Genomic DNA, 14,534 nt, shown 5'->3' with positions numbered 1-14,534 from the left:
CCCCCCCCCCCCCAACCCTGGGCAGAGGCGCATCTCCCAGGATCGTTCACAGGCCTGGTGACCCAGAGCTGGCCCGAGTCCCCTACACTCACCCCACGGGGCTGGGACAGGGTAATTCCTGAGGGTCTCTGTGGGGACCGGCACCTGCCAGGCTGCCTGGGACTCGGCCCTGAAGGGAGCGGGCTTGGCCCGAAACTGGGCAGGAAAGGAGGCCTGGTGGTGGAACCGCCACAGAGCAGGGGTCCCACGTCACTCCAGTGCCCCGCATGGCCTGAGGGGATCTAACCCTGGGTCCCCCAAGGCAGAGCCTGGACTAGGGCCCGGGGCAGCAGTCTGTTTCTAAGGACTCAGAAAGAGTGACATGGGCAGGTGAGAAAGCCCATGGAGGTTCGAGGCCGAGCTGGCCGCTCCTCAGGAGTCTTCCTGGGCCTGCTCAGTGGGCGCTGGGAAATACTCACTGAGCAGATGAGTCCTTCCCACAGAGGAGCCTTTGCCGGGAATCCGGCGGGGGCGGGAGTCCAGTCCGTCTCCGGTGCTGGAGCCAAGTGCACGGGCCTCCTGCGCTGCCCACACTGCCCGAGGACCCCCAGCCCACGAAAGGGCCCCTGCGGCAGGGAGACGCGGAAGCGTCCTCAGACCTGCGCTGCCCTGGGGTGGGGGTGGGGGACCGCCCCCAGGAGCGGCAAGAACCACGCAGCAGGAACACAGCAAGGACCCGCGGTCAGAGTGCTTCCTGATCACAGAGACACAGCTTGATGGGCGAGGGCTCACAGAGACACAGGACTCGATACCCCGGCCAGGGCTCCAGGGAGGGGCGCACTCACTGCCTCTGGGACCAGGAGGGGACGGGCGGGGGGCTGAGGGAGGTACTGCTGGGACCAGGGTCATGTCCCTTGGCGACACCAGTCACCCAGGCTGTCTGGCGCGTGCTGGGTGGGGTCCTCTACAGAACAGGGGCGGCCGGACCAGGGGGTCCTGGGGTGACTGATGGGTGGGCAGCATCGGGAGGCATGTACTGTGCTGGGTCCCTAATCTGAGCCAGTCTCCACACCCGACTTCTGCTGAGGAGCAGACCACCCAGGACCATGTCCGCTTCGAGTGGGGATGGGGCCAGCAGCGGCCCACCGCAGGGTTAGGGTTATAGAGTCATTCCCTGGGCCCCAAGGGGCTCACTGGAGGGGACACACATGGTCCTTGGAGCAGCCCTGCTCAGGGTCTGCGGCCTGTAGGGATGGAGCCACCAGGGCCATCACCTCACCAAGACAGTAAATCAGAGCCGGTAGGGACGGCGGAGGGAGTGCCACACCAGAGACCCAGGGGCGGGCGGGCCCTGCAGGACCTGCGAGGGCTTCTGGTCAGTGCCCCAGAGCCACCTGGCCCTGAGCCATGATCCAGAGCAACTTTGATGTGCAATCTTGGGCCTATTTAGGTCGTTCATTGTTTTGTTTTGCTTTTTAATAAATTTATTTATTTTTGGCTGCATTGGATCTTCACTGCTGCGCGCGGGCGTTCTCTAGTTGGGGCGAGCGGGGGCTACTCTTTGTTGTGCGCGGGCTTCTCATCACAGTGGCTTCTCTTATTGCGGAGCACGGGCTCCAGGCGTGTGGGCTCAGTAGTTGCGGCACGTGGGCTCGGTAGTTGTGGCGCACGGGCCCAGATGATCCACAGCATGTGGAATCCTGCCGGACCAGGGCTCGAACCCGTGTTCCCTGCAGCGGCAGATTCTTAACGACTGCGCCACCAGGGAAGTCCCACTGTTACTTAAAAGAGGGAGTATTCTTTGAAAAGAGGCGTCAGCCTGGGAAGAGCCAGGTTTAACCCTCCTGCCCACCCGCAGCAGCAGCCGCAACCCAGGTGGGTGGCTCACCTCAGTGAGGGGACAGTGATAGGTCCAGGCGGCCCTCGGCCTCCTCTCCTGCTGTTGGCTGGGGTGGGGCTGGAGATCAGCCCTAGGGGCAGAGGCCATAGGGTCCTGGGGCCTCAGGACACAAAGCCAGAGCCCCTTCCTCCTCTGAACTGTCAGGAGGTGCAGGCCCACCCTCTGCCAGACCAAAGACGTCACTGGAGGTGGAAGGCGGGGCTCCGAGCTTCAAGTCAGAGTGTTCAGCTAACTGCTGCCCTGCCTCCCAGGTGAGGCCTTGATGTGAGGATGGGTGCCTAGGAGCCCGGCACAGGGAGGGTCCTGACCCCGGTGACCCAACTCGCAAGCCCACCTGAGGGGCAGGTGGCACACTCTTGAGTCCCTGACTTGGCATCACATCTGACTCAGTAACTCATTTTGGCTAAAGAAGAGATCGCACAGAGTTCTCAGAGGCCAGCCATAGACTGGGCTGAGGGGCAGCTTTGGCAGGGCCTGGCCAAGCCTACTGTCACCACGGGGATGAGGGTCGAGGTCCGCCCCGTCTCCAGGGCCCGGCCAGCAGTGCCAGGCAGCCAGGAGTAGGACGAGCCCTGGGGATGGTGGGCAGACCCGCAGGAGGCTGGGAACGTCACTTCCGACCAAAACCTCGAGTCGTGTAACTGCTGCCGTTTGTCCTGACGTGTTGTCCCCCAGAGCATGGGGCGGCTGGGGCTTCTCTAACAGGCCGTGACTCAAGGCCATTGCTTTTGCTTTGAATTCCCGCAACGAGAGAATCTAAAGCCACCCACACCCTCCCGCTGTGAGCAGGAGGGACCGGGGGAGGCCCAGGGGGAGGGCCAGCCTCTGTGCAGCTGCAGCAAGACCGTCTGCCTCTGCCACGCTGCGGTGGCCACAGGGCGTGCCCAGCACCCGACGCGGGCCATCAGCCCCCAGACCAAAGCCGCAGCTCAGCTGATCACTCCCCACACCTCCCGGCTCTCCTGCCCTCCTGTCACGTCTGACCTCCCAGCTTGGACTGCTGGCCGAGGCCAGGCTGGGGGCCCGCGGGGACTCAGACCAGCAGTGGAGAGGAGTCCAACTTCGCCGGGCGGGGGTCCCTGCGATTCACCTTCACGGTCAGAGCCAAGGTCAACCAGGTAACAGCAAAAGTGCAGGGAGGTGGTGTGCAGCCCCGTAGGCGAGGGTCGTCAGAAAATAGTTTAATTATGTACAGGTGGTCACCAGGCTGATTACGAGGGGAGACGTGAACGTTCAGGAACGGATTCTGGAGGGCAGCTGAGCAGCGCGATCTCCCCAGTGGGCGCGCCACGGATAAAACAAATCACAGACTGTGACACGTGTGGGAGGAGTGCAAATCGTCACCTTTCCTTCAGGACCAGAAGAGAAAAAGAACGAACTCGGAGGCTTTGGAATGCTTCCTCTTCCTGCGAAGGGAGTGGCGCTGGCTCTGGATCCGCTGAGCGTGGCGGGCGTGACGCGATGCCAGCTGCGGCCGCGCCAGCCCGTGCCGCCCCGGCCCACGCGCAACCCTCCAGGCCAGCCGGCAGCTTCCAGCTCCACGAGCCGCGCGCGCAGCTGCGACCGTGGGCTCAGAAGAGCGGCCGGGAGCCCTGGCTCTCGAACTCGGCCCAGGCGTCGCTGAGCTCCATGAAGACCATGCGGGCGTGCTGCTCGTGGGGCTGCCCCCGGGCCTGCAGGCAGGCAGGACGGCAGCGGTGAGGGCCCGGCCTGCCCCCAGAGCCCGCCCCGCCCCGGCCAGAGCCCGCGCCCCGGGCCCACCTTGTCCGGGTGGACCGCCAGCACGGCGCGGCGGTACTGCTTTTTCACCTGCGCGGGCGTCACCAGCTCGGCCATGCCCACGGGCGTCCAGCGGCTCTCGTCGTCCCACAGCGCCGTGTGCAGCGTGGACAGCAGGGCGCGGATGTTCCTCTCCTTGCCCTCCGTCCAGTCCAGGAGCTGAAGGAGACGCCGTGCTGCTGAGGGCGTGCCGGGCCCCGGCCTCTACCCACCGAGCGGCTGGCGGTCGCCCCACGGAGCAGGGGTCTGACTGTGAGATGTGTGGCCCCGACGCGGACACCCACCCCAGTTTCTGCACTGACCCCACCCAGGCGTGGCCAATTCCATTCACTAGGTCTGGCCGGACAGGACACCGACTAGACGGTGCGTGGAATCCAGGGACCCTTTCCTCAGTGGGGCATTCACAGATGACCCGCCGTCACAGCCTTGCCCTGTCCATCCCGGGGTCCAGGCACACAGACGTCCTTGTCACCCCCGGGGTCTCTGCGGCCCACGCCCCCCGACCGGGGTCCAGCCTGGCTGGTCTCCAGAAGAGCAAGGAGCTTTACGAGTACGAAGCCACACGTCCCAGCCACATGGGGACAGTTGATCTTTCGCCCCAAAACTTTCAGGAGAGCAAATAAGCGTAGATGGAAGCCACTGTCCCGCAAGCACGTCGGACAGAGGTCCTCGCGCGCGAGTCGGGGCCGCGCCGGCTGTGTCCCGCTCCCTACGCTCCTGCCCAGGGTGCCCCCCCGGCCCCGGCCCGAGCGCCCTGCACCTTCAGCTTGAGCGGGTCCGAGCCCCGCGCCTGGCCCTGCCTCCTCATCTCGGCGATCGTCCTCGGCCCCTTCCTGTCGGCCCGGGAGGAGAAGCCCTGCTTGGACAACAGGTCTTCGAAATCGTTCTCCGACACCCTCGGCTTGGGACCTGGGGGAGAGCAGAGGCTTCAGGGGCCGCGCCAAGTGCCCGCCCAGCAGCCTGCCTGCTGCCTCTGTGCTGCGTGGCCGGCTCGAGCACCCTCAGGGATGGCAGGACAGCCGAGAAGATGGGAAATGTCCAAAAGAGCTGCCCTGAGGCATGAGCGCACGAGTGTGGGCGGGGTCACGGCGGGCGTCGGGACCGCCCCCCACCCCGTGACAAGCCAGGCAGCCAGGCCTGGGCTGACCACCCAGCTGCCCGGCCAGCAGAGGCCGAGAGGCTTCCCGGACAGTGTGGCCTGGCCCCCTGGGGACAAGAGGGTCACCCACAGACACGCATCTGAAATCATGAACTTCCATCCAAAGGGGCTCCCGCTGGGTGGAAACAGACTCTGGGGCTCTTTAAACACCCTTTCCTGGGACTGGGCCCTGAGCTGGACAAGGCAAGACGGGATTTCACTGTAAACACTTCACAGCAAAGCTCCAAAAACCACACACGCGGCGAGAGAGAAAGGACTCACCAAAGCTGGGGGCACGGACCCCCCTCTCCTGCCGGCTGCCGATCACACTGAAGCCGGAGTTGTAGTTTGGCCGTGGCTGTACACTGGCTGTGGGGCTTGGCTTGGCCTGGGGGGGCCACGGGGCGCCCTGGGCTGGGGGCCGACTCATCTGCCAGGAGCCGCTGGCCTTGGGAGGGGGGACTGCTTTGGGACCGAAGCCCCCAGGAGTAGGTGCAGCAGGCGAGCCTGGGGGGAGAGTTCACGTGCGGAGTGTCACTGACGGCCTGAGGACCGGGCGCTGCCGCAGCGGGTACTCAGGCCTCGCAGGCAGAGGACGCACCCTCGCGAAATGAACGTTTCAGGTCGGCCGCCAGGACGGGCGGCCTCTAGGTAGCCCCACAGCTGGCCCGTCTGCAGGGGCCGGGCCGGGCCGGGTGGGCTCCCCTCCCCACTCGCTCAAATGCAGGGCTGAGTCCAGGAAGCTCCAAACCAGCACCCAGAGCCCACAGGGCCCCCGACCAGCACCACGCAGGCTGCTGCTCAGTGAGCACAGGCATGCGCCACGTCACGTGTGCGTGGTTCTGCACCATTTCACACGCATGCAGCCACGCAAGCACTGGGCCAAGATGCCCCCGTTCTCCGCCCTGTGACCTTCACCTCGAGAACATTCTAGACGCAGAATCACAGGGCAGGCGGCCCTCGCGACGGGCTCTTCTCACCCAGGACCCACCCACCTACACACTCGTCGCCAGCAGCCTGGCAGGTGGACGCGCCACAGAAGGACTCCGGTGGGTTCCAGTCTGTGGCGATTACCAACAGGGTCGCCCTGAGCACTGCTGCAGAGACTCCCTGCTCAGCCCACGTGCGCCTCTGGGATAGACGGCGGTCGTGGGTTCAGTTCTGGGAGAACCGACGCCCGCCTCGAGTAGCCGTCCTGCACGCCCGCCAGCTCTGCGCCCGGCGCTGCACCCCGTCGAGGCCCCCCGCGCCTCCAGGGCCGCCAGTGACACTAGACCTCTCCCCAGGCTGCCGTTCTCTTCACCACTCACCCGTTTTCAAGTTGGATGTGTGTTGCTCTGTTTTTACTGTTCTTACACATCCTAGATAGTTGTCAGATACAGGGTTCAAAGCTATTTCTCCCACCCTGTAGCTCTTCATCCTGCTGAGAGCCTTTAGCAGGGCACAAGATCTCTTTCTGATCAAGTCCCATTTATCCATTGTTTGCTGACGGATCGTGGTCCAGGAGACACTAAAGGCGACCTCCCCACAATTTTCTCTTTTCTTCTGAAAGCTTTACAGATCTATGGCCAATTCTGAGTAAAATGGTCATCTACCTGCTGTTTAAGGTGTGAAGTTCAGGTGAGGCCACTTTCTTGCCGCCCCAGCACTGTCATGAATGGTTTTGCACCTCTGGCAAAAGTCCGTTGGTCTTACTGGTGTGGGGCTACTCCCAGGTCGGTGATCTCCGTGTCTGTCCTGCCCACAGCACGCGGGCATGGAGGAGGCCGGAGGCCTGGTGGGCTGCGTCTTAACCACCCCGTTTCCCCTGACTCTCCAAATAAAGTCTACGACAAGCTCGTCTGTGTCTGCAGGAACCCTCACTGGCATTTCTGGTGAGGACTGTGCTGACCCCATCGACCACTGCGAGAGAACCTCCCTGATGTGGGTCGCCGGGCTGCGAGCTCGTCTGTTTACTGAGGTCTTCCCTGTTTGGTTTTGTAGCTTCACGACTCCTGTACGTGCTTTGTAAGAGTAATATGTTATATGTTTCTTTTTTTCTTCTTTTGCAGGGATTGTAAACGGTGCTGTTCTAAATTTTGGGTTCCTTGTGCATGTTGCTAGTAAACACAAATACCCTTGTGGTGTCTGTTTGTTGATCCTGTGTCCTGTGACCCTCCTGAACTCACTCTGGGACCTGAAATGCTTTCGTAGACCCCCTGAGATTTCCCACACAGACAGCACGTCGTCCGCACATGACAACACTGCCTGTGTCCCTTCTGTCCCTTTCTTGCCTGCCTGCACCACCTGGGCCGACCCTGGGGAGCGTGTGGTCTTCTGAAATCCAGCGCAAGCCTGGCGGCAGGGCTCTGCAGATGCTCCCTATCAAGCCCACGGGCTTCGCATTACTGGTCTGTTGAGTGTTTATCACACGTAGGTGTTGAACTCCGGGGAATGCCTCTTCTGCACCATCGATGTGACCACACGACTTCCCTTCCTAGGCCAGTTAACGCTGTGTATACATATACATATACATATATATATAATATGCATATATATAATTTTTAAAAAAATTATTTATTTATCTTGACTGCATCGGGTCTTAGTTGCAGCACAAGGAATCTTCTCCAGCTGTGGCACATGGGCTCCAGAGCACGTGCAGGCTCAGCAGTTGTGGTGAGCGGGCTTAGTTGCCCCGCGGCATGTGGGATCTTAGTTCCCTGACCAGGGATTGAACCCACGTCCCCTGCATTGGAAGGCAGATTCTTAACCACTGGGCCACCAGGGAAGTCCCAACGTGTTGCATTCTGTTCATAGGCTTGGGGATGTTGAACCCTGCCTTGCTTCCTGGAATAAACCCTACTTGGTTGTGGTGTGTGATTTTTGTTTTGTTTTAAGATTTTTTTTGATGTGAACCATTTTTAAAGTCTCTATTGAATATGTTACAATATGTTGCTTCTTTGGCCGTGAGGCCTGTGGGATCTTAGCTCCACAATCAGGGATCGAACCCGCACCCCCTCCACTGGAAGGCAAAGTCTTAACCACTGGACCGCCAGGGAAGTCCCCTGTGTGATTCTTTTTATACACTGATGAGCTCTCTGTGCTGATGACTGGCTTTGATGTTTGTGTCTGTGTTCATGAGGGATGCTGCCCTGTGGTCTGTAGTTTCCTTTTGTATCGTCTCCACCTGGTTTTGGTATCAGAGTAATACCAGATTCGTAAAATCAACTGGAAAATATTCCCTCCTCTTCCTATTTCTTGGAAAAGACTGTGTGGAATTGGGATGAATTCTTTAAACATTTGGTAAAATTCTCCAGTGAACCCAGATGGGACTGGAGATTTCCTTTATGGGAGGTCTCTAACTATGAATTCATTTTCTTTATGATTACAGACCCACTCAAACGCTCTGCCTCACACAGGGCACACCTGAAGAACTTGTCCACCTCACCTCAGTCCCAGGACTGGTGCTGAAGCCGTAAGTCCATTTCCCTTCAGAGCCTCTGGGGTCTGTGGACATCTTGGGTTAACCCCTCTTTTTTAATCCATCTTAGCAGAGATTTGTCAACTTTACTGATCTTCTCAGAGAACTAACTTTTTGATCAACTCATTTTCTCTAGTTTTCATTTTCTATTTCATTGATTTGGGCTCTTTATCATTTCCTTCCATTTGCTTTGAGCTTATTTTGCTTTTCTTTTCAAATGTCTTCAGGTGATAACTCACAATACTGATGAGACGTTTCCTCTTTTCCAAACTACACACTTAATGCTATGTGTTTCCCTCTTGGCACTGCTTTAGCTGCATAACCCAAGTTTAGATATGTCGTGGTTTCATTTTCATTCTCTTAGACACGCTGTTTTATTTTCCTTGAGACTTCCTAAATAACCCGTGTTATTTAAAACTGTGTCATTCAGGACTTCCCTGGTGGCGCAGTAGTTAAGAATCTGCCTGCCAATGCAGGGGACACGGGTTCAAGCCCTGGTCCAGGAAGATCCCACATGGTGTGAAGCAACTAAGCCCATGCGCCACAACTACTGAGCCTGTGCTCTAGAGCCCGCGCGCCACAACTACTGAAGCCTGTGCGCCTAGAGCCCATGCTCCGCAACAAGAGAAGCCACCTCAATGAGAAGCCCGCACACTGCAATGAAGAGTAGCCCCCGCTTGCCGCAACCAGAGAGAAGCCCACGTGCAGTCATGAAGACCTAATGCAGCCAAAAATAAATTTTTTTAAAAATTAAAAAATAAATAAATAAAAGTGTATCAATATCCAAGAGTCTGAAGATTTTTCAGTTATCTCGCTGTTACCAATTTCTAGTTTGATTCCATTTGGTCACGGAATGATACGGTCTGTATGATTTCAGTTCTTTTAAGTTTGGTGATGACTTTTTATGGCCCAATACATGGCCTTTCTTGGTGGTTGCTCGGATGCAGGAGGAGGTGTGTCCTGCTGCTGTGAGGCACAGTGTCCTGTGAATGTCCCATAGCTTTGCTGACTCTCCGTCTGGGGGCTCTATCTTGGTGGACAGAGGGATGCTGAGGTCTCCAACTAGAACGTGAGTTTGTCTGTCTCTCCTTTCGGCTCCATTAGCTTCACGCAGGACTCTGTTTTCTGAGGGGGTGTGACGGAGGTCTGGGGTCACAGTGCAGAGCTGAGGGCTGGGCTCCATCCTGAGAAGAGGCGTCCCAGATCCCGAGAATTCCTTTTCACCACAGGCAGCCCCCAAGAGGCTCCGAGTGACCCCGCCCTGTGCTCAGACAGCCCAAGATACAGGCAGAAAGCCCAGGGCAAACCCAAACTTCCAGGAATGCTCTCAGGGAGACACCAAAACCTGAAGTGCCAGGAAGCGTCTGGGGAGATGTTATTTTCACCTAAAATTCCACATGCCTCCCAACTGCCAAGGGACGAGAGACACTCCTGGCCTCCAAACAATTAACGTCCCTAAAAGTTTTCTCAGAAAAATTACTGGCAGTGAATTCTGCTCCCTGGGGAGCGGGACAGGCACTCTCCACGCTCCTATGCTGAGACCGCTCCTAGATGACCCCCAAGCACCGCTCTGCCTGCGGAGGGCCAGACTCCAGCACCAGTTTTGGCAATTCCTGGTGTTATCTTGGTAACAAGCTCCTGGGATGAAGCAGATTGGGCCTTTCCTGGTGTCGCTGTGCCCTGGGCCTTGGTGGACAGGGTGAGGCCCCACCTCGGGTAGGCGGACATAACACCCCAGAGAGAGGCCTGGTGCTTTCCACATGCCCGACACGGCCCTCAGGTTACCTTGGAGGCCGGAACTGAGGTCGCCGAGGTCTGCAAATGGGTCGTGGCTCTGAGACTTGGTCTGGCTGGCTGGGGGGCCAGGAGGTGCCGGCTGGCCTCCAGGAGAGACGAAGGGGCCTGGAGGAGGGCAGGGGCATTAGATCCAGCACACTGGAGTAGATGCGGCTTCTGCCCTCCCATCTCACGCTCCTAAAGGCCTCGCTCGGCGTTGTCACTGCACCTGGGACGTGGCCACACTCGCAGCCCGAGCTGCCCACATGGCTCCGTGTGGGAGGTCACCTGACAGCTCGTATAAACTGTCCTGGGTTTGTCCTACCACCTCCCGAATCCATCTAAGGTGTGAGTGCACTCTACGACATTTGTTCATTCTAAGTACAAGGTACTGAAACGTCTAAGTAAATCACTGTCCTGCTCCTAATTCCCCTGTCATTCAAGAGCCAACTGTGAGGTCATTACAAACGATGGCAACTCATATATAAAGAGCTCTTACGAGTTAATACAAAAAAGGTGAATTTCCCGTGCAAAAAAATGATTAGAAAATGTGAAACAGTTCTCAAAAGAAATATAACCAAAAACACACAAGATAATAAACAACCTCACGCAAAATGAAGAAAAGCAAATTGAAAGAACTGACAGCCTATCAAACTGGCAGAGTAGTATGTTTACAATTACAGCCCATAAATTAATAAACAGGACTTAAGAGAAAAGCACGTCACAAGCGTCACAAACACCACTGCCTTTGAAAACAACACTACTGGAAACCTCCCCACGGGACAGAATCCTGACATACAGAAAGAAAGACAGACGTGAAGAAAGTGAGACGCCAGAAGCACTCTTGTCCCCACAGACAGGGGACAGATCAGGACAGCCTGCAGCCTCTCAAGGGCCCTGCAGGGCACAAGGAAGCGCTAAGGAACATTCTGGGTGAAAACTTCAGAACAAGCCGAATGAGTGCCCACAGGAGCCGCACAGAGGGACTCGGGACAGTGGCAGGAGGCCCGGCCAGAGTGCCCCTGGGGCGCTGCTCCTGTCTCCTCCTCTTCTGGGGGCTGGGGTCACAGTTACGCCACGTGCCGTACCTTCTGCAGCTGGTGCGGGGGCTGGGGCCTCAGCCCAGGCGTCCCATCCTCCCAGCAGGTCTGGGTGGCTGGTAGAAGCTGTCATCTTGCTGGGCTCCGCTGGCAGGTCACCTGGGAAGACAGCGGCGCTATCAGGTGTGTCCCTGGTGGGTGCGGGCACATGGCCTTCACAAGGCCTCCTGGGGGCCCTAGGGGACAGGCTGGCCGCAAGCCCCATCTCTGGCAGCCTCGGGGGCCGCCCTCCATACCTGCCTCCACGTGTGGGCAGGAGGCAGGAGGCACACCTGACAGCCGCCCATGTGGGGGGTGGGGGGCCGAGGTGCTGGGCAGCAGACCCTGCGGCGCTCCTGGCCTAGCGAGGCCCCAGGCAGGGCTGTGCTCACGCACCTCTGGGGCCTCCAACCGGCCTCCGTCCGCACGGGCGGAGGACACATCACACGGTCACTGCACTGACCAAGTGGATGCAGGGGGGCAGCAAGAGGAGAAGCCCACAGGGCGATGCTGAGACTAGTGTCCGCAGTCCCTCATCTGAAAGGGTCTTCAGAGAGGCCTCCTCCCGCCATGGCTGGCCACATGCCAGTGCCCCAGAGCCTGCCTTCCCACCTCCCCTGAAACCCAGCAGGGCATAGAGTGGACACGCTGCGTCCCCTTTCTGGAGGAGGGAGGATCGCACTGCCCATCTCCCCCGGCCCTGTGGCCCCGTCCCCGGTGTGGAGACCGCACTTACCCAGATGCAGGAAGTTGGTGCCGCGGGCCAGAGGTGGAGCGCTGTGGGTGGCAGGGAAGGATGCAGGCAGGGTGGCTGGAGAGTCAGAATTAAGAAATTCGCCAAAGAGGTCGGGTTGGGAGTGGGGCTGGGCGTCCGGGTCAGATGGCAGCAGGAGAGGGTCAAACGGGTCCGCTGTGGCAGGACACCAGGAAGCAGGTGTACGTGAGCGCGGGCACCACAGCACACGCCCTCAGCCCAGAGGATAGGCTCCAGGACGGCCCTCCCAAGACCCCATGGCCCTGAGAGGGAGGGGCAAGGCGCTGACCCCGCTGACCCCCGCCTGTCTCAGGAGATCCTCTGGGGGCTCGCGGTCGCCCTGAACGGCAGACTGCCGTGACCTCTGGGCCCACTCCTGTCGGCGGCACCTACCGGCCGGGACCGTGGTCCGTGCGCTCGGGGCAGAGGCCGGGCTGGTGAAGAGCAGCGCCGCGTCCCCGCCGAACAGACCACCTGCGGCACCCTCTGGAGCAGCCGCCGGGGCCCCCAGGAGGCAGCTGAGCAGGTCCGCGTTGCTGGGGGGGCCCCCGCGGGCCTGCATGGGGGGCACCGGCCCTGCCTCTGAGTGCAGCCCCAGGAGGTCCACACCGTCCTCCTGCGGCAGGTCCGGGCCCGGCGTGTCCTCGTCGGCCACGTCCCCGCTCTCAGCCGAGAGCGTTGGGGCTTCCTCGTCAGACGGCTCGCTCACACGTCCGTCCTCGGCCACGGCAGACAGACCCTCCTCGGCAAGGTGACCCTCTGGGGCTGTCGCGCAATCCCCGTCCTCTGAAAAGAAGACAACGGTGGGGCGGCTGCGGCTCAGTGCGAGGAGTCGCACAGGAAGGCCCACGGGGGCAGCGCCAGGCCCACCTACCCACCCTGCCAGTCCAGCGTGTGCAGAAAGCGGTCGGTGTCCCCGCTGCTGTGCGGCGAGTCCAACTCCGGGGGCTCGGCATCTGCAGACCCGGCCTCGGCATCATACTGCGCGGAGGAGCCCGGCTGCCTGGGAAGCTCTGGTTTTCCTGCAGGAAGGGGGATGTCAGGCCACCCGGCCCAGGGCAGCAGTCCGTGTGGGGCTCCGGGGCCCAGGCCCAGAGCCAGGAAGGGCTCACCACCACCAGAAACCCACACGACAACCAACCATCAGTGAATGGATCCCAGCGTCGCCCAGACGCTGCCCTGGGACACGTGTGCACACGCGTACACCGTAAAGCATACATGCACGCACACACGTGCACACACGCTATTCAGGGACACTTAGTTGTCCTCACATTAACAGAAAAAAATGCAAACCAGGAACACGAAGAAAATCGTTATGTGGCAAACAAAGTCCCAAGTCCCAGCCACCAGCGTGCTTCTGAAGCTACTTTCAGTAAATGCTGTGAAATAAGCCGACACAACCCTGCTGAGTTGCGGGGGGTGGAGGGGGTGGGGGTTGGCCAGGAACAAACTCTGCTGGGGGGCAGCCCCGCCAGCTGGTCCCAATCGAAGCCTCGACTTCTTCCAGGTCATGTTCAAAGTTGACACATGTCCAGAAAACGCACCCCCCAGACACAGCGAGTGACTCAAACCTGACCCTCCCGGGGGTCCCAGCCCTGCCCCATGACCCCGGCAGGGGCTGCGGGCCACGTGGCTTGGGATCCAAAAACAGACACTGGGCCACGTGCAGGCGTGCCCAGAAAACAAGGATCTCACCAAATTTCGACAGGATGTCTTGCTGCTCCTCGCGGCTGGAAAACAGGATCTTGGGGTTCAGCCCCCGCATGCTCGCAGTCTCCCAGGGTGGGGCCTCGTGGCCGGGCCTATCTCTGGGCTCCACCTCCACCTCCAGGTTCACTTGGAATAAATCGGGATATTTCTCCTGAATGTCACAAGCGTCCAGGTCATACCTGCATTGGGGAGGCAAGAAGCAGGTTAGGCACAGCCACGGGCACTGCGGGTACCACCTCAATGTTCACCGGGAAATGAGTGCGGGGCAGGGCCGCGTGCTCCACAGGCACCCCGGCCCCTGCACTACACGCTCGGGACGTTCACGCCGCCACTGAGCAAAGGGTCAGAGGGACCAGCAGGGGTCTGTGTGCAGTGGGGCCCGTCCACACCCGCAGAGCAGGACCCCCGCTCCTCTGTCAGGGGAGCGCTCAGCCCTCACTCCTCAGGCTCTGGAGTTCAAATCAGGTCCTCAGAGCTTAAATGCATGTTCCCATAAAAACAATGCCATCCGTGCTGGCAAAATCCCCCAACTATTAACAGATGCCCACAAACCAACGCCTCTGGAATCTGGCTGCAGGGGTGGAGAGGCACCAACCTGTTCCCACTGGGTGGGACGGGGAGGGAGGCTACCTGGGGCGGCGGCCGGGGGGCCCGGGCACGGGTGGGAGACTGGTAACAGGGCAGCCTGGCAGTGGTGACTGTGGGTGCCACGTCATTGAACTGCCCTCATTCTGTGGCTCCGCATCTTTCGAGGGAATTCCTAAGATCACCTCTCTTGACCATATCGATAAACCCTAGTTCCTCAGCTAGACAACAGGCTCCCAACTGCTCTTATTTTATGCTAACGTCTGTTTGCATTACTTACTGCTTTGTGCCTATAAAAAGAGTAAAGCAACAAAAAGAGAAACACAAAAAGGGACGCTGGGTCCCTGAAGGTCTGAGGAGTCGAGGGAAGGGCC

The 14,534-nt window shown here is 59.5% G+C and overlaps 1 protein-coding gene across 1 annotated transcript in view; it reads right to left on the bottom strand.

Annotated features, from left to right (window-relative positions):
* Positions 1-3,450: 3,450 nt before the first annotated feature.
* Positions 3,451-14,534, bottom strand: part of GAK (cyclin G associated kinase) — a 54,427-nt gene continuing 43,343 nt past the window's right edge. Inside the window, exons 19-28 of the mRNA XM_007467905.1 lie at positions 13,561-13,754; positions 12,744-12,887; positions 12,274-12,651; positions 11,848-12,051; positions 11,121-11,231; positions 10,042-10,158; positions 5,079-5,303; positions 4,419-4,567; positions 3,641-3,817; positions 3,451-3,552 (exon numbers count right to left, since the gene is read on the bottom strand). Coding sequence (XP_007467967.1) covers positions 3,451-3,552; positions 3,641-3,817; positions 4,419-4,567; positions 5,079-5,303; positions 10,042-10,158; positions 11,121-11,231; positions 11,848-12,051; positions 12,274-12,651; positions 12,744-12,887; positions 13,561-13,754 — 1,801 coding nt within the window. The remainder of the gene's footprint in view (positions 3,553-3,640; positions 3,818-4,418; positions 4,568-5,078; positions 5,304-10,041; positions 10,159-11,120; positions 11,232-11,847; positions 12,052-12,273; positions 12,652-12,743; positions 12,888-13,560; positions 13,755-14,534) is intronic.

This window comes from Lipotes vexillifer, unplaced genomic scaffold, assembly GCF_000442215.2.
Source record: "Lipotes vexillifer unplaced genomic scaffold, Lipotes_vexillifer_v1.1 scaffold966, whole genome shotgun sequence".
NCBI classification, from domain to species: domain Eukaryota; kingdom Metazoa; phylum Chordata; class Mammalia; order Artiodactyla; family Lipotidae; genus Lipotes; species Lipotes vexillifer.
The sequence above is the reverse complement of the archived record's forward strand: the minus strand, read 5'-3'. Positions and strand labels throughout refer to the sequence as shown.